Source organism: Panthera pardus, unplaced genomic scaffold, assembly GCF_024362965.1.
Source record: "Panthera pardus isolate Hobbes unplaced genomic scaffold, ASM2436296v1 HiC_scaffold_11, whole genome shotgun sequence".
In the NCBI taxonomy this organism is placed as follows: Eukaryota; Metazoa; Chordata; class Mammalia; order Carnivora; family Felidae; genus Panthera; species Panthera pardus.
Window position 1 is genome coordinate 97,891,761 of NW_026526666.1, and position 27,565 is coordinate 97,919,325.

Sequence of the window (27,565 nt, forward strand, 5' to 3'; positions counted from 1 at the left end):
TGTGGTGTGAATGATCTTTAATAGAAACTCTCCTGTTTCTGTCTGTCCCTCTCTCCAGAGGCATCGGGACAGGGTGATTCACTGCAGCGTGCGGACATGTCACTCCCTCCCCCCACGCAGAGGATGGAGCTTTGGCATCGATGCCTTTCCTGTCTCCCAGGGGGGTTTCTGAGTCATCATCTCCAGGGGACAACATTCTGCTCCCACGACAGGAGCCACGGAGGAAGGGGCTTCGGCAGTCCTGGGGGCAGGGAGGGGGCGTGAATCTGATCCGGTCTCTGTGTCTGCTGGGAGCAGAAGTCCTGGGCTGCAGCTCTGCCCGGGAGAAGCTCCAGGGCTCCCTTCTCACACCTAGAGCACCTCTGGGCAGCCGGTTAAGCCCTTGTTCTGCTCAAGTCCCGCCCCATGGAAGAAGCAGACAAAGAGGACTGGGTATGTCAGGAAGATGGGTGGGAAAGGGCAAGTTGCCACAAAGCAATGAACATGCACTGCTGACTACAGGGCGACTCCCTGGGCTGGGTCCAGAGCACCAGGAAAGCCCCAGCCAACGAGGTGTGTTCTGCCTCTGGCTCGCGGCCAAATCCCTCCGATGGTGGCTCCAAGAGCAATGGAGGTCAAGAGCCTGGAGGCTGGTCCAGGTTCCCTGGGGCCCCGACACCCCAGAGTGCTGCCCGGCAGTGGTTGTTGGCAAAGAGGAAGAGGTCCGAGGTGGCTGGCCTGGCCAATTAGGGATCGACGAAGGACACGGCGATGTAGCGGGTGCCCCTGGTGGTGGGGAGCCCCTCGTGGTAGTGCGTGAGTCGCCCGGGGTGCATGAGGGTCCAGCCTTTCCGTGGGGCTCGGATGGAGCAGTTGTAGCGCAGGAACCGACAGCCCCCGCCCTGGGATACAGGAAGCGTCAGTTCTCCCACGGGAAGCTGGGCCCTTCCCCCGCCGCCCTATCCCCCACCTGAGCCACTGCAGCCCAGTGTCCGCAGCCCAGTCTGCCAGGGATGCCTTGTAGAGTGACAGCCACAGCTGCCTAAGGAGGACACTCAACTCAGCAAAGACAGAGGGAGCGAGAGCACTGACCTTGAGTCAGGCAGCCCTGGGCAAAGGTGGGCTACATGCTTTACTAACCCAGGCCTCAGTTTCCCCTCCCAGGAAACAGGCATGAACCTCACAGGGTCATGAGAATTAAGTGAGATGATCCAGGTAAGAGCTCAGGGCCAGGTTTCTCAACCTCAGCACTATGGACATTTGTGGGCAGAAAACCCGTTTTTTAAACTGTGGTAAAATGCATGTAACTGAAACTTTACCATCATAAACATTTTTTAAGTACACGGTTCTGGTGGTACTTTCTCTTGTGGGGGGGCTGCCCTGGGCACCCCTGGCCTCTACTCACTAGATGCCAGTAGCACCGCCACAGCTGTGACAACCAAAAATGTCCCCAGGGGGTGGGGGGACAAAACCATCCCCTAGGTGAACCCCTGATACGTGGTACACTCTCAAAAAAATTAGAGGATGCTTGTGTGGGTGTCCTTCACTGTGGCCAGCCCAGGACTGAGTCCCCAAAATGCTTAGAAAATAGCAGCTTAAAAAAAAAAAAGAGGGGCGCCTGGGTGACTCAGCCAGTTGAGTGTCCAACTTTGGCTCAGGTCATGATCTCATGGTTTGCGAGTTCGAGCCCCACGTTGGGCTTTGCGCTGATACTGTGAATCCTGCTTTGGATTCTCTGTTTCCCTCTCTCTCTGCCCCTCCCCTGCTGTCTCTGTCTCTGTCTCTGTCTCTGTCTCTCTCTCTCTCTCTCTCTCTCAAAAATAAATAAACAGAAAAAAATTTAAAAAAAAATAGCAGCTTAAGGAATGAGTGAATGAACAATGAATGAATGAATGAATGAATGACTCCCTAGCTGAGCACACCTAGAGGCCTCCCTTGGGACCTTGAGGCCCCCAGAGCTGTCCCCTCTCCACCCCACGTCCTCCTGGTTTCCCCGGCTCTCCCCTCCAACCACCAGCCTGAGCCCCGCACCCTGACTAAGCCCATCCTGCCATTTCCAAGGCAGCCTCTTCCTTCTGAGACTGATGGAAACCCTAATCTCCTTATCACCAACAGCTATCAGGCCTTGAGTACTTACTGCGGGTTCCCATAGGCAACCACCTGAATGAGCTCAGGGAACTGTCACAGCAGTTGTGTGGAGGGCCCTCTACATTTTTCCAGCCAAGATAGGAGGAAACTGAGAGCCTAAGAAACATGTCTGAGGCCACAGAGCTGGTGAGTAGGTAGGCAGGTGCCGGTTTACGCAGTCTGACTTCTGACCTCCCGTGCCCACGCTCCACTGTGTCTGAAGTCCTTTCCCTCACAGACCTGGCACCCTCTCTCTCTCTCTGGTTCTTGGGCACTGGGCCCCACAGGCCCCGCAGCCCCAACCACCCTGTGAGCAGCTCACCTCGTAATCCACGCCGACCCGGTTCAGGGCGATGTTGATGGTGAAGGTGGAGGCGTCGTGGTGCGGCATGAGGGACGGCTGCTCATCTGGCTTGTAGCGGACAACAAAGGCCAGGTCGAACTGGGCCTGTGTCAAGGGGGTGGGAAAGAGAAGCGGCTGGACAGAAGCCGCTGAAGAGCAGGAGAGGCAGGGGTGCAGAGGAGGGGCCCCTCACGCAGTCTTTGGGATGCTGGCTCCCTGAGGGCAGGTTTGTTCAACGCCGTGTTCCCCCGTGCCTGGCACAGGGAAGGCTTTCAATAAAGATGTGCAGAGAGGGGAAAGGACAGAAGGAAGGGAAGGAAGAGAAGGGAAGGGAGGGGAGAGGAGGGGAGGGAAGCTAGGGCAGAAGGAAGGCAGCTCATCCTTACAACCCTTTATGGCAACTATGCAGGCTGCTGATTCGTCCGTCAAGGGCAGTGCCCAGGCAGTCAAAGCAGGGGTCTGGAGAAAGCCTTGTGCGTGAGGCGGTGATCAAGGGAGGGAAGGAGCGCAAAAGGCAAAGGGGCAGTCAACAGGTACTCAGTGGGGAGCTAAAGGGAAATTGAGAGAGGAGTGAGTATGCTGGCCAGCGAGCCGGGGGCTTGTCTGCAAGCTGGGCAGAGATATCCTTGAGGCAGGATTTAAGGACACGAAGGAAGGAGTCAGAGGAGTGATGTCACAGGCTGGAGGCAAGACGGGCTGCCCCTACCCTGGACTCTTCCAGAGGCGCTCCTACCATGGGAGGAGACTTCACTCCCACCTGGAGACCAAACATTCAGGCCTCTCCCGCAGGCTGGGACCACTCTCTCTCCTTCCCCCCACTCTCCTCTCCCTAGCCACTCCCTCCCCATCCCCTCCCTGGCTACATCCCAGGCACACCCACCCTGGTATAATAGCCTGGGTAGAGCTTCTCGGTCATGGGGGCGATGTACTCCACCAGGAACTTGTGCCATTCCCGCTCGAAGCTGATCTGGTTCATGTGGATGTCGATGGTTGGTACGTTTTCGTAGCCACCCTGGATGCGGTTGTCCTGGAAGTGACCAAGGCGAGCGTGGTAAGCAGAATTCTAAGACGGCCGCCTGGTGTGTGGACTGCCCAACCGCCCCCATCCCACCTGTAAACACGATGGGATGAGGTTAGGGCAGAGGGCAAAGCGAACGGGCTCTGCAGATGTCACTGAGGTAACAAGTCAGTTGACTTTGGGTTGATCACACGGGAGAGTGCCCCGGGCGTGCCTTTAAATGAGCATCTTGAAGAGAGAGACTCTCCCGCTGGCCTGGAGGAAGCACGGGAATGAATTCTGCCACAGGAGCTTGGATTAGGACCCTGAGCCTCACCTGAGACCCCCAACCCTGGCCGCCCCTCGACTGCAGCCTCGAGAGACCCCTGAGCAGAGGACCCGGCTGAACCACATGTGGACTCCTAGAAACCCGGAGATGATACGTGGGTGTTGTTTTATGCTGTTGAGGCTTCGTGGTGATTTGCTACACCGCAGAAAAAACCAGGTGCAGAGGGTCACAGGTTGGCTCAGGCACTAGAGTCCCAGCACTGACCTGGTCCCGGGAGCACAAAGGCTGGCCAGACCCCAGAAAGCATGGGCTATGCCCGTTCCTGGCCTCCGAAGATGATCTCACCACCAAAGCACGTGGATGAGGCTGGTAATCGGAACCACTGGTTACTCCAGCTGCCAGGTCAAAGGTTAGCCAGGCTCTGAGGCACATGGGCCCAGGGCCTCATGTGCCTTTAAAAATGCCCCCTGAACTTTCTAAGATGAGTACAGGTACGGGATTCCTCTTCCAGGGAACCACACAGCCTCTCAATCCAATATGCTACTTGCTTCTGCTGTCTGGTGAATGTGGCCTTAACGTCCCTAATTCTTCCTCATCCCACACTTGCGTGTTCCTCCCCCATTACACACCCAATCTGGTAAAGGAAGCGAAATCATTCTAATAACAAACCAGGAACTGGAAATCTAGAATGTGAGATTAAGCCAGCTCAAAGTCACCTAGCGGTCATGGCAGCCTGGGGACCCATACTCCAACCCATTTCTTCAATCCCCTACTCCTCAGTGCCAGAGCACCCCCCGAAAGAGTCCCAGAGAGAGGGGTGCCTGGGCGGTTCAGTCGGTTAAGCGGCGGACTTCGGTTCAGGTCATGATCTCACAGTTTGTGGGTTCGAGGCCCGCATCGGGCTCTGTGCTGTCAGCACAGAGCCCACTTCAGATCCTCTGGCCCCCTTTCTCTCTGCCCCTCCTCTGCTCATTCTCTCTCTCTAAATAGATAAATAAACTTAAAACAAACAAGCGAACAAAGTCCCAGAGAGGTTGGCCAGCTTGCCAGGAAAAGAGCCCAGAGGGCAGGCTCCCCCACATTTCCCAGCCCAGGCACCTGGGCCCCCACCTTGTTATCTCCCAGAGACCACTGGCCATAGTGTTCCATCTCCTCCACCAGCTCGTCACAGGCCGTCTCCGTGAAGATGGGGAACCAGTAGACATCTGGGCAGGGCTGGGGAGGGCGGGGACGGAGGGGAGGACTCAGTCACACGGGTCCGGGTGGCACCGCTGCCTCTTCCCCCACCTCCCCCACCCCCCTGTGGAACCCGCCACAGGCAGGGCCCCTCAAGTGGCCCAGGCCCTTCCCCATACCCTGGTCCGTGAGCTGCTAAAGGGGGAAGGAAACTGAGCTCAGAGCTGGTCTTTCTCAGCCAAGGTCACAGAACTACCGGGGCAGAGCCAGGAAGGGAATGTGCGTACAGAGGGAGGACAGCCCAGCAGGCTTTGGGGCAAATAGAGAAGCACTGTTTCTTGCTACTGGCCCATGGCCCACGGTTGAGACCACATTTGGGGACATTTTCCTCTTCCTCGCCTGGGCCAGGAGAGCAACCCAAGGTCCCGAGGCCCCTGCAGACTCCAGCTGGGAAGTACCGACAGGAGGAAGGACCAGCCCACTGCCCAGGCTCTTGCCCAAGTGCTTCCAGAGCCTCCCCTTCTCTCCTGGGGCAGCTGATTGCCTTCCTCTGCCCTCCATCCCCCTCAGCAGGTGCAGGGTGTGAATCCAGTACCTTTGTCCCCAGAGGCGCCCAGTCCTTACCATCTCTAGCAGCTTCCCTGCCAGGGCCTTGGTGTAGTTCTCGTGGATGTACTTCTCCTTCCAGTCCTGGGGTGGGGGGAGGGGAGTCGGTTGGGGTCCTCAGGCCTGGCCCGGGCCAGCTGGGGCTCCAATGCGGGTGAATGTGTGCATGCCTGGGGGAGGGGGTACGCACCAGGCCCACCGGGTGCAGGTGTATGACGTGGGCACACAGTATGCCTGCAGGAGCTGGTGTCTTCATGGGTACCTACACGCGTGTGCATGTGTGTGCAGGTCTGCGTACAGGTATGTGCATGTGCCCAAGTCAGCCATAAGCTCACAATGTCTAGGAACGCCGTCACCACTTTCTCCTCCTCTGAGCTTCTCGACACCCTCAGAAGTGAGCGAGGCTCAGACAGTATACCCATTTTAGAGCTAAGATAACTGAGACCCCAAAGGTCGAGCGGCTCAACTAAGTCACAGCTGAGGGTCCACAGACCCAGGCCTGACTCCTGGTGTCCCCTCCACTAGATGGCGCTGCCTCTCCAGAGCCCGCGTCTCCCAGCCCAAACCCTGCCCCACACGGTCCCTGGGGTGGAGGAAGGCAGGTGGCAGGTAGCCCTCAGAGCCCCAGCCCTTCTCAGGCTGAGCAGGAGTCCCCTTACACCACTGGCTCGCTGGGGTCCCTTCCTCTCCCTCCCCTGCCCATCCACCCAGGACCTCACCTCGGGGTTGCTGAACACCTCCCAGAGGTCGTTGTGGAGGTGGCTGGTCTGGTAGCTGTCCAGGGAGAGCAGGTGGCCAAAGGTGTGCCGGTTGGTCAGGTACATGAACACATCCTGGGGAGAACAGGACGGATGGAAGAGAGCCCCTCTCCCCCACCAGTCCCAGGAGAGAGAGGCATGGCTGCAGCCTCCTCTGTCCATCAAGTTGGAGATCAGGGAACCAAGTGCGGGCACCCCATCTCGTCTCCCTAGCACCCGGCCAGGCCTGACATGGATACAATCAAGGAGGGCTTCCTGGAGGACTGAATGGGAATCAAAGAACCAATGTTGATGGTGTAGAAGCAAAAAATGGTGTCTGCTCCTGAAGTTCAGAGCACAGGAAGACACCATCATGCTGCCACATTTAAATAAAAATAACCACAGTCGGGGGCACCTGGGTGGCTCAGTCGGTTGAGCATACGACTTGGGCTCAGGTCATGATCTTACGGTTTGTGAGTTCAAGTCCCATATCGGGCTTGCTGCTGTCAGCCTATCAGCACAGAGCCCACTTTGGATCCTCTGTCCCGATCTCTGCCCTTCCCCGCTCACTCGCGCTCTCTCTCAAAACTAAATATTCTTAAAAAATAAAATAACCACAAAAACATATCGGGTGGGGCACAGGGAGAGGGCAAGGGCGTCTCTTTGGCACATTACTCTGTGCTGACAGCTCGGGGCCTGCTTGGGATTCTGTCTCCCTCTCTCTCTAATGTACTAAGGTACATCTAATGTACGCGGGGTACATTTAGGTGGAGAGTTTAGGGTTTTTTGGCTGTGTTGAAAATGTCAATGAAACAGACGGTGTGAAAACTGGGTCCACTAAAATGGTCCCCACGGACCCTAAGGACCAGCCCTCGTGCCTGATGCCCCGAGTGCCCCCCACCAGGCCCTGGCATCTCAGAAGCTCGAGGCCTAAGGCGGCAAGATCCAGACCACCTTCTCCATCAACGGCCCCTCCCCCCCCCCCCGCCAACTGCCCAGCCCTGCCGACCTGCTGCCGGATATTGGCACAGAAGGCCATGTCGGGGTCCAGCTTGCTGTGGTGGAACAGGTCTGTCTGCAGCAGCTCAGCCCGCAGGGCACTGCCCTTGATCAGGTAGATGTTGGAGATGTAGGGCACGTTCCAGACGCCACTAAGGGTGAGAGAGGAAGATGGAGGCGGCTGCAGGCCGTCATAGGCTAGAGATCAGGGCCCCGGGGGAGGAGGCAGTCAGAGGCCGGGAGGGCACGAGAGTGCTGACTTGATTCCCCTACCCTGGGCACATGGGCTCAGGACAACTGCCGGGAAGTCCTTCCCTGTGTCTGACTGCAGTCTTCCCTGCTTTGGGTTTCGCAGGAATTCGAGGGCAACAGGGACGGGAATATTGGGGGAAGACGGGTGAGGGCGTTCCCATCCCGCAGGTACTCACACGCGCCGCCCCTGCACAATGTCCACATAGTCCTCGGAGCGGGCGTAGTAGCCATCTGCGCTCAGGGCCCCCCAGAAGTTCGACCACAGCCTCCCATGGCGGGTCATCAACGGGGCGATGACGTTCCTGAGGAAGGGGGCACCTCAGTGGGAGTCTCCCTGCCCACTGGGAGTTTGGGGCAGATCTAATTAGTGCGGGGAGGGGGGGGGGAGGGGGGAGGAGTGCCCTTTCAACCCGCAAGTGGGGCCTGGAGGGGGGTGGGTTGGCCCATCTGGTTCGTGCTCCCTCCAACAGGGCAGCCGGGAGCGGAGGGCAGGAGGGGCGGCTTGCAGCAGGGAGGAGGGAACATCTTGGACCAAGACAAGGTTGCAAGGCTGGGGCAGGCCCAGGGTGGGAGGTGAGGCCAGGGTGAAGGCGGAGAAGAGAGGCGTGGCGGGGGGCCGGGGGGGACTGGAGCGGGGGCCCGGGCTTGGAGGGCCAGCCTGCCGCAGCCCACCCACAGCCTCACTTGTTCTGCTCGATCAGCAGGCGCAGGGTTTTAGGCTCCGTCAGGGCCACATCAGCATCCACGCTGAAGTAGTAGGTGCAGCCACGGTCCTGTCGGCACAGATCCCTGCAGGTAGGGGTTCCGGGGTCAGCAGAGGGGTCCCAGGGTCCCAGAGCAGCGCTGCAGCCTTACTCTCCAGGCCTGCCCCCCTCTGTGACCACAGGGAACCAGCCAAAGGTCTTTAGAGGGGTCAGGCCAGCCCTGGTGCAGGTTGGGCCCAGCAGCCTTGACCCTGAGACCCAAACCCTGGGCTGTTAGGCTCTCCAGATGAATCCCCGGAGCTCAGCGACTGCTATCAAGTGCCCTGAAAACCCTCGGACTGGGGAGAACACGGCCCACAGACAGGTTCGTACACCGCCCAGGGCTAGGGGGTAAACCGGTTCTGCCCCTTCTGAAGTGTAGTTTGGTCACCCGTACCAAAAGCCTTACAAACTTGTGCTCTTTTTGTTAATCTGGCCCAGGGCTCAGCAACGTACAGCCCGTGCTCCAAATCCAGCCCACTGCCTGGTATCATTGTAGGTCGTGACCTAGGAATGGCTTCACGTTTCTGAATGGTTGGGGGAAACGAAAATCAGAAGGAGTCACATAAAAATCATATGAGGGGTGCCCGGGTGGCTTAGTTAGTTAAGTGTCTGAGGTCGGCTCAGGTCATGATCTCATGGCTCGTGAGTTCGAGGCCCGCGTCGGGCTCTGTGCTGATAGCTCGGAGCCTGGCGCCTGCTTCGGATTCTGTGTCTCCCTCTCTCTGCCCCTCCCCTGCTCATGTTCTGTCTCTCTCTAGCAAAAAATAAATAAACATTAAAAAAATTTATTTTCAGGAGCGCCTGGGTGGCTCAGTTGGTTAAGCATCCAGCTCTTGGTTTCGGCTCAGGTCATGATCTCATGGTTCAGGGGTTCAAGCCCCACATCGGGCTCTGTGCTAATGGCACGGAGCCTGCTTGGGATTCTGTCTCCCTCTCTCTCTGCCCCTCTCCTGCTCGCTCTCCGTCTACCTCTCTCTCAAAAATAAATAAATACACATTTTTTTAAAGGTTTTAAAAAAACTTATTTTTAAGTCGTATGAAATTCAAATTTCAGTGTTCGGAAGTAAAATTCGTGGGACCACAGCCACGCCCAACTGTGCTACAACCTCAGGGTCAAGTGGGCGTGGCAGAAGAACCTTCCTGGAGGTTCCACAGCCTCGGATCTGGACTAATTCTTCCACAGTCAACAGGGATTACTTGTTTGTTTTAATAGTAAAGGCAAAATCAGAGATCGTCTCTCGAAACTGTCCTTGTTTACCTACTTCTGGCTTTCCAGTTCTTCCTCTTTCTCTGATTTGCTTCCTGCACCCAAATGACACTGCTCAGCCCTACCCAGGAGCCCCCAGGTTGGCAGGGCAGTGCCTATTTCCCCATTTGACAGATGGGAACACTGAGGCCCAGAGAGGGGCAGGAACTTGCTGGAGACCACACGCAGCCTTCTGAACTCCTCTGTCTCCTGGCCTGATGCCCCCTGACACCACGGCCCCCCTGCCCACTACCGTCAGCAGAGATGACCATGGTGCCCCAGCCCCCAACTCACGCGCCCACGTTCCTGGCGTCGGCGTTTGCCACCCGAACCTCAGGGCCCACCAGTTTCACGGACTGGTACTCGCTGCCATGCTCTGCCAGGAACTGTTCCACCCGAGCCTTGTGGTGTTGCTCCTAGGGGTGGGGGATGGGAGGGTGAAGATGGGGACAGTGGTTCCACCCCAGGACCACAGCACCCCTGCTCCTGCAAGCCACTCCCCTTCATTCCTCGCACACTCTTGGCCATTGGCTTTCCTATCTCCGGACCTCTGCGCATGCCAGCCTTTCTGCCTGGAGTGCCCTTTCCCAGCCATCCCTGACCAGGCCAGGCCCACCAGCGTCTTAAGAGCCTCTGTCACTTGGACAGCATCCCCGACCCCATATCCAGAGTCGTTGATTCTGCCAGTCTGGAGCGAGGCCCAGGGACCTGCTTCGCTACAAGTTGCTCTGCGTGATCCTTGGACTGCACTTTGAAAAACAACAGTCCATTCCCCAGGCTCCTTGCAGGGGGAAGCGGACAAATCCAAGATTTTTAGGATCAAACCCAGGATTCAGAGCGAAGCCCGGCTCTGCTACCATTAGTTGTGTGGCCTTGGACAAGCTACCTCACCTGCCTCAGCTTCCATTCCCTCCCTTGTAAAATGGGAGGGCAACTGAGCCTAAGTCCCAGGGTTCCTGTAAGGAGGCGACAAATCAGACCGGGCTCACAGGTCTTTAAAGACTGCCTGTGACAGTTTTCTTTTTCTGCACAAAAAATGAGAATTCACGTCTCCAGGGAAGCGGGGAGACTCCCAAGGGCAGGGCTGACACCCTTCTCCCGTTTCCACGTGGCACAGTTGAACTAATGTCTGTGACACAGGCAGAGCTGAGCCGAGCGTGTGGCCACAGGGCCCTGGGAGTGGGGTGCTGACTGTCGGGGCTGAAAGGTCTCAGAAAGGGGTGCTGCCGGATGAGAGGACGTTACAGGAGACAAGAAGCCTTGAGAACAGAGAGAACTCGACGGCGTATCTGGCATCCCGGATGCCAGGGAAATGAGGTGGGACTTTATCCAGCTAGGAAGCGGGGGAGAGGGAAGGAGCTAGGAATACTGAACCTGGGCCTGCTCCCCACAAAGCAGCAGGCCTCAGGGCCCTCCTTGATTCCCCAGAGGGTACGCAGGGAATGAAAACCAGTTTGTCATCGAATCGAATCAGGAAGGACCGACTGAGGCAGGGAGAGAAACAATGACGATGATGACAGCTAGGAGCACCTGTCATGTGCCTGCCCTTCCCTCCTGTGTGTTCCCCGTGCCCACTTGTTTAACCCATGCAGCAATTCCACGAGGTCGGCACGATTCTAGCCCCATTGAATAGGTGAGAAAACTGAAGCACAGAGAGGTTGAGCAATGTCACACAGCCGATACAAGCAGTGGCCCTGGGATTCAAACCCGGCCAGTCTGACTCAAGTCAAGCCCAACGCCACTTCCATTTGGCCCAGACAGTGATGCTTCGGTTAGTTCCGGAGATGTCCCAGGCCACCCCGTGAGGCTGGGCCTTGACCCAAGCCTCATGGCGACCCCGCCAAGTGCCTGCTACTCACGTGGTTGTGAATGAAAAGCCGCATCTGTTTCCGGGGGTAGTGGAGGCGGAGGAGCCGCTGGAAGAACAGGGATAGGAACGGCGTGGGCTGTTCGATGAACACGCCGACCAGGACTGTGGGCAGAGCTTCATCCTGCACGGGGAGGGGGCGGCATGAGGGGCTGGCGATGTGGTCACCGGGCCACTGCCGAGCCCCTAGGGTGGCCTGAGGGACCCAGAGCCAGAGGCAGAGGCGTGCAGACTTAGCAGGAAAGGGGCCTGAGCCAGGGGGCTCCAGGCAGGATGTGCAGAGACAGGCAGAGGCAGGGACTGACAGGGAAGCAGAAGGAAGCGGGAGGAGGTGGGGGGTCCCTGCTGGGCAGATCACGTGAGCCTAGACTTGGAGCCAGGCCTGCTGTCACACAGCTTGGCTGGCATGGGTCTGCAGCGAGCCATAAACAAGGGGTTCAGGGGGCGCCTGGGTGGCTGTGGGTTGAGCATCCAACTTTGGCGCAGGTCATGATCTCACAGTTTGTCAGTTCGAGCCCCGTGTTGGGCTCTGTGCTGACAGCTCAGAGCCTGGAACCTGAGTCAGATTCTGCGTCTCCCTCTTTCTCTGCCCTTCCTCGGCTCGTGCTCTATCTCTCTCTGTCTCTCAAAAATAAATGAACAAAAAAATATATATATTTTTAGTATGAATAGATAAACATTTTAAAACAAAACAAAACAAAACAAAACAGGGGTGCCCGGGTGGCTCAGTCAATTTAGCGTCCAACTCTTGGTTTCAGCTCAGGTCATGATCTCACGGTTCACTGTCAGCACAGAGCCTGACTGGGATTCTCTCTCCCTCACTCTCTACCCCTCCCCCACTCATGCTTTCTCTCTCTCTCAAAATAAATAAACTTAAAAAACAAAAAAACGAAAAAAACGAGGAATAAGATCCGTGAGTGAGTGGAAGGCAGCTATAGGAGAGGAATCAAGCGGAAGGAACCAGAACTTTGGCGTGGCCAGGGGCGTGTGCATGAACAGGAGCCATATGTAATCTCAGAAGGCTTCCAAGAGGAGGTGCCTGGGTGAGGAGGAAGAGGGAACCCCAGACGGGAAGGTTATCCCTTTACCTCCCACCAGAGACGACAGTCTCTTCCAGAGTCACTCAGCCTCCCCATCTGCGAGGACCAAGCGCCCCACGTCTGGCAGCCTTACCCCTATGCCCCTGAGGCTGCGCAGGCCCTCGTCACACACAGCGCAGCCTGTCTCGAAGGTCCAGAAGCGCGGGATGTAGTTGCCCAGGTAGTTCAGCTGCAGCTGTAGGGAGACGTGGGGTCGGAGACGAGGGGTAGGGCTGGCCCCGCCCACCTGTAACCACTGAGTCACATCCCTCTCAGCCCCTGGTGTTCCCACACCCCGGCCCTCTAAGGGGACAGGAATGCGGCTTTATTTGGGGCAGGTTTTGGACAGAATGTTCTGGTGCCCTGAAGATCACCGAAGCTGCTCTGGGGGCCCAGGGAGGACTGGCAGCCTGATACACTTTTATCTCTGGATCTGCCAGAAGCTTGTAAAATGCAGACTGCTGCCTGCCCCCCACCCCAGAGAGTCCAACTGAGCAGCTCTGAGGTGGGGGCAGGAAGTCTGCTTTAATACCCTCCCCTTTCTCTCTGACATGGTGGGGGGAGTGGAGGGGGTCGGGGACCACACGTGAAGAAGTGTGCTGTGAGCCAGGGCTGGCTCCCCGGGGCATGTGAGGTCCGGCCCGCACCCCAGCTGCTTCTTAGCTCCAGAAGCACAGGGACCAGTCTGTGCTGCTCATGACAGACTATGCCTTATGTCCTTCCTAAATGTTTGCTGAATGAAGAAACAAGTCTGCCCTGGGATGATGGGGTACGGATGACTTGGGGCAGCCCAGCTGTGGCCTGGATGGGGTCAGCAACCTCCTTTCTGTCCTGGGGTTCGGCAGGGATGAACATTACTGACCGTCACAGCAAGGAAACAAGTCACCATGCTGAACTCAGATGTGAGGACAGAGGCAGCCAGGGGGCAGCGGGGCCCAGGGGGGTGGCTCTGACCCCAAGGAGAAGCGGTGGGGTCACAGTGAGAGCAGAATTGAGCCTCTGGCCCTGCTCTCACTCTCCCCAGGGGCTGGGGCCTCTCCCTACCTTGGTGGGCCCATTGCCATGAATCAGGACCGGAAGGGTGTCATAGGCAAGGTTCCTCGCTCTCACGTGGCCCATTTCAAACTTGAGCACCACCTCATCTGGGGGTCAGAAAGCACAGAGACATCCAGTATCAGGTCTAGAGGCCAAGTTCAAGTCCTAGCTCCTGCTCAGGGCTTGTTCTGGGCTATTAACATCACTTCTTCGAGCCTCAAGTTTCCTCGTCTGTGAAACGGGGGTAAGAGCGGGAGGGCTCTGTGTTGGGCAAGCACTCAGCACCACTCCTGGCACATAATGAGCATAGAATCCATGGCAACCCCCAGTATTTATGGTGATTACTTATTCAAGCCAGAAGCAGGAGATGGGAGAAAACAAAGACCTGAAACATCCCAGCTAGAGAAGCTCCAGGGACAGAGCCTGGGGGCACCTGCTCCGACAAACGACAGACCTGGAGAGCAGCACTGAGAATGTGCCAGCCCCAGCGGAAGGCCTGAGCAAGGTGGGGGACAGGTCCTGTCCTGGTGGAGAGACTCCCTCGGGCAGGATCCTGACAGATCCTCTGACCCCATTAGACAGCAGGAGGTAGCAGCCCATCCAACAGTTACAAATGCAGAGGAGTCTTCCGTCAGAGGCCTGGGAAGACACTGGGGAGGGAGGCCCTCCGTGTGAGTGACCATGTGAAGGGGCCCCTCTGCGCAAGCGCCTGGCTCCCCCAAGAGACGCTCAGGACCCAGCTTCTTAGTCTAGGTTCCTGTGCTTCCAGAAGCCATAGGCAAAAGGGTATGGCTTTTCCTGCACCTTCCTGGGAAAGGACTCATCAGATTCTCAAAAAATAAGATTCCATTTATCCCATAAAATCACCAAGCAGCTATTGGGTCCAACTATCCTTTTCTTTTTTTTTTTCCAACTACTCTTTTCTTAAGATGTCCATCAGCTTCCTGTGCCAGCCACCTGGGAGGTGGGAGGGCAGGGAAGGAGAGGAAGCAGGAGCACCTATAAGAACCAGGGATGCAGGGCTGGGGACGGGTACCTACTGTGTACATCGCCCACCTGCTCCCAGGCTGAATTGCTGCCTACTCCCCTGGTGTCCCGCAGGCTCTTAGACTGACCTCTTGGCCCTCCTTTCTCCACCCCCAGGGAAACACAGCTCTGCCCCAGGACATCCAGGTGGCCTCTGGGACCTGGGGATGGGGCAAGTGACCTCCTGGAACAATAGCCAGAGAGAAACCAGCCTCTTCTCCTCCTTGGGCTCAGGCCCTGCCTGGAATCCTCATCACCTTATTAATGACTCTCTTAGGATCCCTCTCCCCATGGGGGCCGCTCACCCAAGGCTCCATCCAGATTCTGGAAGATACGGCAGCGGTGGTCCAGGGTGATGTTGATCTGCTCCTGTAGGAAAGAGAGCACTGGGCTGCAGCAGGGACAGGCCCTGGTGGAGGATGGGGCTCCATCATGCCCAGTGTGGGGAGCCTGCCTTCCTACTTCTGCCCCTTCCTCCCCCCAACACCCGCTGTGCCCTGGCACACCAGGACAGCTCGGAGCCCTGTGATCTACTGGTCCAGTGGCTCTACTCACAGAGAACCAGGGACTTTCAGAATTAGAAGGCATCTAAGGCAACAGCTGGTTCAAGTATAACAATCACGATGACAACAAATGTTTTTCACTTTACTGTCAATCAATGATCTAATACTACATAAGCATTAATTCATTTAATCCACACATCCTTTTTTTTAATCTTTAAAAATTTTTTAAAAATGTTTTTATTTATTTTTGAGACAGAGAGAGACAGAGCACGAGCAGGGGAGGGGCAGAGAGAGAGGGAGACACAGAATCCGAAGCAGGCTCCAGGCTCTGAGCTGTCAGCACAGAGCCCGACGCGGGGCTTGAACTCACGGACTGTGAGATCATGACCTGAGCCGCAGTCGGACGCTTAACCGACTGAGCCAACCAGGCGCCCCAATCCAAACAACATCCTTATGGGAAAGTCCCACCATCGCCACATTTTACAAATTTAAAAAACAGGGCACAGAGAGGTTGGATAACTTGCCTAAAGTCACACAGCTAATAATTGGTTAAGCTGGCATTTGAACCCCAGGAGCCCGGCCCTGAGGTCCCTGTTCACTGCACAGGGCTGCCTCTTCAAGATCCAGCTGTGTCTCATGGAGCCCTAGGCCAGGCCAACAAAGGCAAGTGGCATGCTAGGCCCAGTCCTCATCCCATAGAGAGGGAAGGGGACTCCCACAGAGTCCGCTTTTATGTTTTGGACCCTGGGCTTCTGCAAATGATGTCACCCGAGGCAAAGGGGAAGGAGGAGGAAAGACTGAATTAAAAAGATCAAGTTCATGTTTCTACCTCACAAGTCCAGCTGTTTCATTTCATTAGTTCGTGGATAATAAAAACTGAGGCCGAGAGAGGGGAAGTGACTTACCCTAGGTCGCACAGCACCGCATGGATGGAGGTTATGGGGACAAGCAGGGAAGAATCCGGGAATCCTGACCCCCTCCACCCAAGGACTCTCTGAGTTTCCTGCCTGCCCGGAGGACACTGGCTAGTTTGGGGCGACACTGGTCCAGACCTGCCACCTTCAGTCCCTTCGATGACCCCTGCCTCCCTTAAGGCAGGCTTGGAGGTCATGGCACAGGTCTGGCCAAGACCTCTTCAGCCTCCAGAAACCTGCCCGCCCCCCCAGGCAGGGTGGGGCAGGGGCAGCTCAGCCTGTCAGTTCCTTTCAGTACCATCACCCCCAAAAAGGAGGCTATGAACTCCTGCCTCGCTGACTTGAGTGTCCGTGAGGGTGAAGGCCCCCACTGTCTTCTTCGCAGCCGCATTCCTGCCCTGCACCTGACAGTGTCTCACATACAACAGGCGCTCAATAAATAGCCGCTGAGCACCTGAGCGAATCTGCGAATGAATAAGTGGGGGCCCAACCCACGGAGTCAGGGGGCACTGCTCCCACTATAGCATCAAGATCCAGCGTCAAGATCCCCCCGCCCTGCCCCTGTTCCTCAGCCCCACCCGCCGCCCCTTACCCTCTTCTCTGGGTCCAAGAAGATCTTGGTGTAAAAGAGCTGGTCACTGTCACCGTCCTGGCCCTCCCACTCGGCCACCAGTTTGCTGAGGCTGGGGGCATAACCGATGAAGCCTGCGGTTGGTGGGGGACACACAGAGACAGACACTTAGCTTCCGGCCTCTAAACCAGAAGCCTCTTCCCAGACTCTGCTTTCATTCATCTCCCACTCCTTTACCTCCTCTTAGAGGTCCTCCTGGATTGAAGGGAGGTAATGTCTGTAGGCTGAAAGCAACCTGCTAGTTCATGCCACTTGGTGACAAGTTCCCCCTGAGTTCACAGAGAAAGATCAATGGCATCCACTAACCTGAACCAAATCAGGTGCCGGGCACCACGTAGGTGGTGAATAAATTCATCAGACCAGGAATCCCTGGAGAGCAGAGCTGGTAGGACATAGGCTTGGAGCCCCTTTTCTACAGTTATCTGGGAAACTTGGCCCAGAGAAGGGCAGAGGCTGGGCCAAGGTCACACAGTGCACGGGGGCTTAGAGGGAAAAGCCCACACAGCTCCTTGGCCACAGTGCAGACTGGAATGGAGAGAAAAGGGAGAAGGGGCCAGCCAGGGAGGGCTCCACCCCAGGGAACACCCCCAGCCTTGGGCCAGGACCAGGCCATCTAGACTGTGCTAACTCTCTCAGCCAATGGGGAGAAGTGGCTGCCGGAGACGAACCCCCTTCCGTGGCTGGACAGAAGAATCCAGAATAAAATATGGATTTTACTCTCCATGCAATAAGAAGGCATTGAGTGATGCGTGTGGCTTTGCGCCTGGCTACTGGGTGGAGAGCGGACTGGAAGGGGTGAGGGCTGAGGCCGGCAGAGCAGGCCGGAGGCGACTGCAAATGGCCGGGAGCCAAGTGAGGCGGCGGCAGTGGGGGATGGACACGAGGGCAGAGTCGAGACCTTTCAAAGTGGGAGTGGCGTCACCAGCCCGCTGACTGAGAGGCGGCGGGGGGGGGGGGGGGACAACCAAGGGAGGATATTTAGGGGTGGCGCTGGTTTTGATCTGTGCAGATGGGTGGCTGTTCACAAGATGGGGAGGACTGCAGGGGGCAATATGTCCCGACGGCAGCGGATGGACCCCTCTGGAACCCGCCCAGCCCCACCGCGGCCTCCGCGCCCAGACTCCTCACCTCCAGAGCCCAGGAACCTCTTGCCATCGGACACTGCCGGGTACTTGGCCTCCAGCCTGCGGTCAGGGTAGATAAGCTCCTCGGCCGAGAAGACCACCTGGCTCCTGGCCTGCCGGAACTTCTTCAGGAGCTCTCGAGGCCCCGACGCAAATACCACGTCATAGCTGTGGCCAGAGCCGAGGAAAGTGGGGGCGAGGCAGAGGTGAGCAGGGGCTCATGAGGCCACCTTTCCCACGCCACCCTGGGCCACGCCAGGGGAAACGGCTCTTCCCTGCTGTCTTTGGCCCAGCCCGTGGCGTTGCCACCCCGCCCTGGGCAGAGATGGTCCCCACCTCACATTCGAAGCATGGCTCACCCCACCTGGGCAGGGCCCCCTGCCCATCTCACCACCCCTGGGAATGGTCTTTTCTGGGCTCACAGGCCCCCTCAAACGGTAGGCAACCTTAGCTAGAGCGAGTCCCCCCTCACCCCCGATATCCTGCAAGGGCTAGAATATTCTAGAATATTCTCTCTGGGCCCCACCCAGGAAGCCCCCAGCCACCTACCTGTCTGTGAAGAGAATGACCAGGTTTTCCTTGTCTGCGTGCTTCTCCAGAGCTTTCTTCAGCAGCCGAACCTTCAGCCCTCCACCTGATGACGCCCCCTTCTCCCCATTCCAGTCTTCCCCCAGGCCCAGCGCCTACAGAGAAAGGCCCTTTAATGTGGGCTTTTGGTACAGAACTATCTTGTCAGCCAAAACTCTACCTCTGCCTGAACAGTGAACATCTTTGCCTGTCTGTCCAGCACCTCCTCCCTCACCTGTGGGGAAACCATTCTACACTGTGTGTGAGGCTGACAGGGCTCTGGGGGTGGAGGTGGGGGTGATGTGACCACACCTGGCCAGTCAGTGTTCTATCCTTCCCCCAGCCACGGGTTTGGGCATGTGACCTAAGCATGGCCTGTCAGACTCTTCCCCGGGACTGTTCTGTCCCAATTACGGAAAGTCTGTCTAGTTCTGTCGAGGTTGAGAAGCTGAGGCATGTGGGTCTGTGACTGGTGGTCATCCTGCCACCATGTAGAGAGAGCATGCCTGCAAATGAAGGCCAAGGGAACCTGGAGATAGAAAGATAAAGCCCTAACCATGCAGCTCGAACCCCTAGATCCAGCTATGCCTGAAGCAACCCTCTGCTTCAACCTGCATTCATGTGAGCTAATCCATTTTCTTTCTGGCTTAATGCCACTGGATTGCAAGCTGTGTAGGCAATGCCCTGGTCTGCCCTGTCATCATTCCAGCCCCAGTGCCTACCACTGTGCCTGACAGAAGGAGGCACTCAGCACACTCAGCTAAATACTGGAATGTCTCCCTGCAGGGCTTAGCCCCCATCCTGCACACAGAGGACACCAGAGGACAGCTCAGCCTCTGTTTCTTTAGAGCAGAGTTTATACAGGTAAGATCTCCAGACTACGGCCGCCTCAAAATCCCTTGGCGGGGGAGGGGGGAGGAGGGAATTGGTAAAATGCTGGTTCCCAGGCCCTGCCTTCTAAACCAGCCCTACTCCCCTAGCGTTAGCATCGCCCCATAGCCCTCCTGTCTCACTTTCCCCACATTCCCAACTCTGGCACCTCCCAGACTTTGCTTACATTCTCCCCTTCTTGCTTTTCCTAACTCATCCTCCTCTTTTGGGCTTCCAGAAGCTTTCCCTGTGGCCCCAATCAGTTCAGGAAGGGCAAAAACCCAGCTCCTGGACTCACCCGCTACCCCGCGGTTGTCCTGGCCCCTTCCCCCCACCGGGAGCCTCTTACCTGGATCTTGTAGTTGAAGAACTGGCCTGAACGCTTGAAGCGTCGGAACCCCTCAGTCTCCTTCGTGGCCACCGTGAGGACTAAGAGGTTGTCTATGGACAGAGGACGGCGTGGTGAGTGGGAATGGAGGGTGAGGAGAGGTGACAGGCAGGAGCAGGTCATTGTTCCTACATGTGTCAAATCCCCGCAGGATGTGCCCTCACGTCCACCCATTACAGACAAGGGCCCAGGGCCCGGGTAGGAAAGATGTACTGAAGGTCACTCAGCTGGTTAATGATAGAGCGGGGACAGAACCTGGGTCTCCTGGAATCTCCTCCAGGGTTCTGTCCCCCTGGGAACTGAATGGCACGACAGGAGGCGCCCAGAACAGAAGCGTCTGCACCTTGCACGGTGGGGCTGGGTTTCTCTGGATTTAGGGGGCTGTGGCCCCAACACGGGGGCGGAGGGAAGGGTTCGTCCTGAATGCCAAGCACCAGGGGGACCTCTCTAGCTGATGCTGGACATTAGCCCAGGGATGGCCACCTGCCTGCACCCAGGGCGCACACTGCTAATCCATCCCAACAGCCTTTCCTGCTGAGCCTCTCCGCCAACATGTGAGAACCTCTGAGTTGACCCTGAGTGGAAACGGACTTGAAATCCTCAGCTTTGGCCAGAATAGCTGTACTACCTTAATAAGAGACTTCTCTCAGGCTCTGTCGCGTGGCTTCACCTCTGCAATAGAACCTGCTGAGGGGCGCCTGGGTGGCTCCGTCGGATAAGCATGTGACTTAGGCTCAGGTCACCATCTCGCGGTCCACGAGTTCCAGCCCCGCGTCGGAATGCGTGCTGACCGCTCGGAGCCTGGAGCCTGCTTTGGATTCTGTGTCTCCCTCTCTCTCTCTGCCCCTCCCTAGCTTCTGCTCTCTCTCTCAAAAATAAATAAACATTAAAAAAAAAAAAAAAGGCTACCCAATTGATTCTGATTGCAATCAGAGTTAATCACCGACTTAAGGAAATCATGATTCATTAAAAAAAAAAAAAAACAAAAAACCTGCTGAAAACAGCTCCCCAGGGGGCATCTCTGGGAGCCCTGGGGAAGCCCCTTCCAGATCACAGTACGAAGGGGCACCTGGCTGGCTCAGTCAGTAGAGCATGCAACGCTTGATCTTGAAGTTATGAGTTCGAGCCCCACGGAGGGCAGAGAGATGACTTAAAAAAACAAAACAACACAAAAAACAAACAAACGACAAACAGTACAGTGGTCAACCCTTTATCCACGGGAAATGCATTCCAAGACTCCCAGCGGATAGGACCGCTCCACAGATAGTACCAGACCCTATATACGCGATGTTTTTTCCTATGTGTATGTATCTACGATAAAATGTAATTATAAATGAGGTACAGTAAGGAATGAACAATAGCGAATAATAGGATGGAACAATTATAACAACATACGGTAACAAGCATCATGTGGATGTGGCCTCTCGTGCTCACCCTCCTTGCGATGATGTGACATCTAAACACCTGACGAAACACCTAGACACTTGACGAAACAGAGTGAGCTGAATGACACGGCACTGAGACATAGTTAGGCTGGAGGATCATCTGCTTCCGGACCCTGGTTGACCGTGAGTAACCGAGGCCGCGGGTAAGGGGAGGCTACTGTTACCCACTTCAGGGAATGCCAGACTCATTCAGTGAGATCGCGCCTGTAAAACCCTCGTTGGGTTTTACTAAGAGCTATGACTGGTGCTGATCAGTGAGAGGCAAACACCCTGCTTTGGCATTCAAGGCCCTCCCTGATCGGCCCAAGTGACGTACTCCTTCCCTCCATTGGGTGGACAAGATCTCCCCCAGCCAGGGGTCTCACCTTGCTGAGCTCCTCCCCTCCTGCCCCAGCTCCCTCTCTCTGTCCCCTTTCGCTAATCTTCCTCCAGGTCCCAGGGCCAGTGACAGTGACACCCCTTCCCTGCCACCACCTCTATGAAGCCTTCTGAGATTTGTCCTGACCTCTCTCCTGCCTTTAGAGGTAGGACACCCCCCCGCCCACCACTTATTACCGTTTCATGGGGTCCAGGACATAATGCTTTCCTGGGTGAACTGACCCACCAAGTGGCCAGGCCAACACAGGCAAGTAAGACCTTCCCATACACCCCCACCCCCCTAAAAACAAGAGAGGCCTGGGCTGAAAGAACAGAAGCGTATGGAAAGGGGAGGCCTCGCCACCTGACCTTGGGGGCCAGGAAAGAGGGGTGCTGCTCCTCACACTTGAGGAGAGGCTCCCCCAGTTCTTGCCAGGATGGTTAAGTGTCCCTGCACCTCCCCCCCCGCCACGCCCCCTCCCCCCCCCCCCCCACCGAGCGAGGAGAAGAGAGTGGCTGGCTCTGAGGCCCTCCTGTCCTTGGCAGGGAACGCTGGGACAGGGAGTGTCACATTTCACAGATGGACAAAGCCCGCATGTGTGTGTGTGTGTGTGTGTGTGTGTGTGTGTGTGTGTGTCTGTGTAAGTTAGTGGATCAGGGCTCCTGAAGACAGGCTGTGGTGGGAGGGGCTTGAGGGGGTAGGCATCTCAAGGCTCCTTTCCTGAGTCCCCTCTAGCAAAAGAACAGGTACCCGATGGCTAGCCTTTACCGAATACCTTTGGCACGCAGGACTCGGTTCTAAGCACTTTACTCTCCTGACTCCCCACTCTACAGTTAGAAACCTACGGCTCAGAGATGGTAACTTGCCCAAGGGAGCCAGGAAGTGGTAGCACCAGAATGTGGTCACAGAAGTCTGGACCCAGAGTCCCCTCTCTTAACCTCTGCACGCACTGCCCTGGCTTGGGGCAGTGACCAGCTGTCTGTCTCTCCATCTGTCTGAAAAAACCCTAGCTGAGGTCGAGGAGAAGGTCCCAGGCTATGCTGGACCCTCCCCACCCACCCAGCCTGTCTCTTCTCTGATTTCCAGGATGATCCCAGGTGCCCCATGGGGGCCTTAACAAATCTAGTAGCCGAGGACTCCAGAAGATCACCTGGTCCAGAGGGTCAACCTGCCTACATAGCAGCATCACAGGGAGCCTGTGAATTCCAGGACCAGAGGTCTGAGATGGGCCCAGGAGTCTGGATTTTTTCTACCCTTCCCAGGTGATTTCTGATGTTAGCCCATTGGGAAATTTCCGATCCGACCCATCCCCCGGTCCTGATCGGGGCTCCGATGCAGGGGTGCGGGGATGGGTCACAGCAAGAGAACTCAAGGCAGACCCCTCCCCCAAGGGACCCTGCCATTACCTCTCAATACCCCCCACCCCCACGCAAGCTGCCTCAGTGAACCCAACCTTTGCCCCATTCCCTTGCCTTGCCTGCACAATTCACTCCTCCTTCCCCTGAAGAGGCCCCAGTCCTCCAGGAAGCCCTCTTTCCTCTGCCCAGCAGGTGATGCACCAGTACAAACATGTTCCTTGTCCCTTTTGTCAGGCCAGGCTCCTGTCTTTATTTCCTTGGCCTCCCTCCCCCTCCCTGGGGCTGGGACTGAGCGTGACTCAGGACGTCTGGTGTATACTGTCTGGCCTTAGGGAGCACGGTGGGCAGGTGACTCTAGTAAGCACTACCACCGGTTGAGCCCTTGCTAGAAGCCACATGCCACACAAAGTGTGTTACAGTCATCACATTTAACTATCGACATCCCATGTGGCAGGTGATAGTTCTACCCCTCCCTTCTATAGGCAGGAAACTGAGGCACAGAGAGTCCAAATGACCTGCCGCAGGTCACAGAATCTTGCCGGGAGAAGGGAATGAGCTGGAACTCCAAATGCCTGTGTTCTTAACCTCACCATTTCTCTGTCCAACATCCTGGAAGGCTGCAGACCGAATCCAGCATTTCCAGCCGCCCTCTCTCAAGCATCCCCAACGTGGACATTCAGCTCCAGTCACCCGGCAGGCAGCCAGGGCACAGGGCATGCCACAGGGTGTCAACGTGGAGGCTTCGGTATGGAGCACCAGGGCCCTGCCCCCCTGCTTTCTGGCCGGTCCGGCCGGCCCACCGGGGGCCAAAGCCAGGGTCCCCATGAGGCCTGCCACCCAGGGCTCTTGGCCCTCCAGACCTGCTGCCCAAAGTGCAGCACTGGTTTTCCCCGACAGGCAGGCTGTGATCCAGGATCAGAGGTGAGCAAAGGGCAGCAGGGCAGAGCGGCAGACGGACTGCTGGTGAGTAACTTAGCTTCTCTGTGCCTTTTATCTGTAAAATGGGGTCATAACAACAATAGTAGTACTTTCCTCCAGAGACTTTCGTGAGTACTGAATGAGCTAATGTCCGTGAAGTGCTTAGCATAGTACCTGGCTGCGGGTGCCACATGTCATAGGGAACGTCCCGAGAGAAGGGCATGTGTGTGGCCAGGTGCTGCCCCGGGGGTCAGGGATGCAGAGAAGCCACCTTGCTGAGAGCAAGAATGATGGGGACAGGCTGAGCCCGGGGGCCTGGGGGAATACAGATCCCTCTTTGGGGTCCAAAGAGAAGGCTGGGAACGCAAGATGGCTCTCCAGGCACGGTCATGACGCACCCAGTCTGCTCTCTGGGGAGGTGGGAATGAAGCTCCTCCCCATCCTCCGTGCTCCCCCCAGGCTTGAACGGAAGCCATAAACGGTGCAGCAGAATGGCAGGAGATGTACATTCCCAGTGCCCAGGAGCCCGGCGTGCCTCCCCTGGGTCTGAAGCCCTACTCCTTTCTGCCCCTTCAGTCCTCCTCGGACACTCCCTCCAACCACACACATCCAGCTGGGCCCGCCTGACTCCTGGGACCTTTCCACTCCCTGCCTGGAACAGCATGACCCGGGACCCCCGCCCACGCCCTGTTGACTTCCCAGAGCCTTGGAACTTGGCGGCTGTCAGGCTCCAGGTGGGCCTTCCCTCTCCATGGCCAAACCGAGGCCTGCAGGGACAGGCGGGAGCCCAGGGAGAGAGCAGTGATCAGCTAGAAGTCTCTACAAAAGGGAGAAAGGACCAGGTCTATGGGAATTTGTTCGTTTGAATGTCGCTTTGTCGACCGTCTCTTTCTGTCTCCCACATTGGTCTGGGGGCTCCCCCAGCATAGGGCAATGTCTCCCTTCTCAAGCATAGGGCATTCTGGGAGCAGAGGGCTGTATCTCCCCCCATAACATTGGGTACCTACTGAGGTGAGCAGTTCTGGGCCCACCCACCGCTAAAACTGGGAACTCCCTAAAGTGGAAACCCCATCTTTCTCTCCATGTGCCAAATCCACGTGCGTGTGGGTACAAGCTGCGAAGAGCGCCATTCCTGAACCTGCCCACTGGAACATTCCTCGGCAGCTGCCCCATCCCAGCCACCTGGCACCGACCGGGCACCCCAGCCCAACCAGGGGAAGGGAGGAGCTGGCCTCTCTGGGGGGTGCCGGAGCGTCCCCCACTCCGGACACCAATCAGTGGGCCTGCAGGACCAACTACCCTCCCACTCTGTCCTAGCCAGCAGGCTGAGGGTCCCGCCTCAGTTGGGCCTGGGAGAGTTGAGCAGGCTCCTCCAGACAGCATCTCTGACCAACAGCACCCCACCCCCACCCCATCCAGACAGGGGTCGGCGGAGATGAGCAGCGGGTCTGAGTCCCAGTCAATGACCCCACCTCCAAGCACCTACCATGACCCGAGACCAGGTGTTTAACCTTTTGGGCCCTCAGTCTTCCTATCTGCAAAATGGGCTAATGATTCCTTACTTATTAAAAGGATCTGGATAGAGCAAGGGAAGAGAAGGGTCTCAACCTGAGAGGGGCTTGATATTAGCTCCATGTCTGGCAACCTGTTACCTCTTGTCCATCAATCTACTATTTACTTACGATCTACAAGGTGCTCTGCCTGGATCATCTCAGTCACACACTCAATCCTGCAGCTTTAATGGGACTCCCTTCTGTCTCCTCTGTCCCTTCCAGTCACCTGCCGGGGCCAGCGCGCCTGAAGCCTTGTCATCGATTTGGTCCCTGACTCACTTCTGTGGGCTTCATTGTGGGAGCAGGAGTTTTTTCTCCTTCAGTGGTCTGAGGCGGAGGGAGCCCACATCAGCAGAAGCAGGGGAAAGAGAGGCCCAGGAAACAAAGGCTATTATAGGGCGCCTAGCTCCTGGCCAGCGAGTGGACCCAGGCCACAGGCCTTTGGCACACGCTATCAGCCCAGCCCTGTGCTCAGCACCTGCATCACGGGATTTTTTTGACCTGTGTTACTACCCTGCTGGGATACTCCAGGAAAGCAGGCGGTGCTGGGTCCAAGAAAGAAAATGCCGGTGTAGGCCAGGTATTGAGCTGAACCCTCACCAGGAGGCCTCATCTCCTGGAATCCTGGTCAGAGCACTAGGACTCAGGTACCACTGCCCCCACTTTGCAGGCTAGAACACCAAGCTTCATGGAGATTAGTCACCGCGGGCTTTACCGCTAGGAGATGTGTGGCCTCGGGCACAACCTGGCACAAAGGAGGTACTAAGAAACGGTGGTTCCCATCCCCTCCCCTGGTGAGGGTCTTCTATACCACCATCCTGCCTCCTCTGGCTCCCGGGTTCTCAGGAAGGAGGGCAGCCAAAACAGGGAACCGTGGTCGGGGTGGCCAGTTCAGCTCTGCTTTGCTGGGATTGCCCACAGGCTATGCTCTCCTCCGGGCTCGCAGATGTTCAGCAGGCAGCCCTGGAGGTGACCCAAGGAGCGGTGGGGAAGACACTAGCACCTACTCAGAACGATGGGGCACACTCTGAAACCTGCCCTGGGGATGTAGAGGGAACCCTAGACACGGAGTCCAGTGGGTCTAGAACCAACCACTCCAAGACTGGACAATCCTGGGTAGTCACTGCACCTGTCTGAGCCTCAGTTTCCCCAGGTGCAACCTGGAGAGAGTTAAGACCCACCCAGCAGGCGCCCCGCAGACCACAGAGGACTGATATGACAGCGTAAATGGCTCTGCCACGTGAGCCACCCCCTCCTCTCCCCACCCCAGTGGCTGTGATGCCTACGGTCTCTGAGCCCGGCTCGGAAACCAGGCACCCCTGGGTGTCAATCCTGGTTCCAAGGCCCCCAAGCTGTGTGATCTTGGGCAAGTGAGCCGACTCCAGAACCTTACATAGTGTGCCCCTCTGGAAAAGGGGGTAATAGAAGAGCTCGCTTCCGCAGGTTGAGATCAGCTTAACCGATAGCTGGCCGATAACAAGTGCTCCCTAAACAGTAGCCATTGGTATTACTGTCATGAGAGCTATTATGATTTGGATGGACCTCGGCTGTCCCTCCCCTCCCGGCTGCACGGACGTGGGAACCGCAGCGCCAACAGAGGAAGTGATTTGTCCGAGTCACCAGCGAGTCAGTGGCCAAACGGCCAGAACCCGGATCCCCTCGGAAGCCCAGGCCTCCCGTGCAGCCCAGACCAGCCTCTCGGGCCCCGGGCCCGGCCCGCGCGCTCACCCTCCGGCTTGGCGTCGCCCTTCGCTTCGGCCAGGAGCAGCCAGCCCAGCGGGGCCAGGAGCAGCAGCGGCCGCATGGCCAGGGTCTGGGGACGTCCGGCCGTTCCCGCCGCGCTCGCAGTCTGGAAACTTCGCGACGGGGCCCGCGGTCCGGCTGCCACGCACGGAGCCCGCCCCGGGGGCGGTGTCGCGCCGCCCTCTCCTCCCTCCCCGCCGCCCGCCCGGGGGAAGGCTTTTCCCGCAGACTCGCCCGAACTGGGGCCTCGCGGAGCTGGGGCGGCTCCCGGGTCCTTCCGCCCGCTCGCCCGCCTCCCGTTCTTCTCTGGGGCTTTTCTACCGCAGGAAGCGGGGGATACGGGGGTGTTCGGGGCGGTCAGGGCCCTCCACACCCCTGGAGAGACCCCACCCCTGGCTGCTGGAAATGCAGAAAGTGCATCACCATTCACCAAAAAAGGAAATCACTTAATCCGCCTTTAAGTCCCTGGGCGGCAAACAGAACCTCTAAGCCAAGAAAGGTCTTGCTCTGAAGTCGCCGTGTTAAGTGAGTGAATGAAAGAAAAGGAAGCAAGCAAGGAAGGAAGGAAGGAAGGAAGGAAGAGAGTTTAGTTAGTTTAGTGGGAGTTAGTTTAGGACCTCCAAGGGCTCCTGGCACAGATGTCAGCCAGGGGCATCCAAGTCTGGGGAAAGAAAGGCATCCTCCCTTCC

The 27,565-nt window shown here is 57.1% G+C and overlaps 1 protein-coding gene across 1 annotated transcript; it reads right to left on the minus strand.

Moving 5' to 3' along the window:
- On the minus strand, positions 1-27,033 carry PLOD1 (procollagen-lysine,2-oxoglutarate 5-dioxygenase 1). The gene is made up of 19 exons (XM_053898953.1): positions 26,862-27,033; positions 19,463-19,554; positions 18,226-18,359; positions 17,681-17,844; positions 16,514-16,626; positions 14,810-14,873; positions 13,488-13,585; positions 12,538-12,639; positions 11,357-11,488; positions 9,792-9,913; positions 8,190-8,294; positions 7,682-7,807; positions 7,264-7,405; positions 6,237-6,350; positions 5,536-5,601; positions 4,846-4,950; positions 3,330-3,476; positions 2,429-2,554; positions 1-881 (listed from the first exon to the last, which is right to left on the minus strand). Exons 1-19 carry the CDS (start codon positions 26,935-26,937, stop codon positions 726-728), a joined length of 2,184 nt encoding a protein of 727 aa, XP_053754928.1. The 5' UTR covers positions 26,938-27,033; the 3' UTR covers positions 1-725.
- Between the last annotated feature and the right edge of the window lie 532 nt (positions 27,034-27,565).

Excerpts from the sequence above, each read along its gene's own strand:
- PLOD1 (XM_053898953.1), bottom strand. The coding sequence starts at position 26,937 with ATGCGGCCGCTGCTGCTCCTGGCCCCGCTGGGCTGGCTGCTCCTGGCC. Across the intron at positions 9,914-11,356 it reads GGCTTTTCATTCACAACCAC|GAGCAACACCACAAGGCTCG; the intron begins GTGAGTAGCAGG and ends CCCCACCCCTAG. Across the intron at positions 5,602-6,236 it reads AGGTGTTCAGCAACCCCGAG|GACTGGAAGGAGAAGTACAT; the intron begins GTGAGGTCCTGG and ends CCCCCACCCCAG.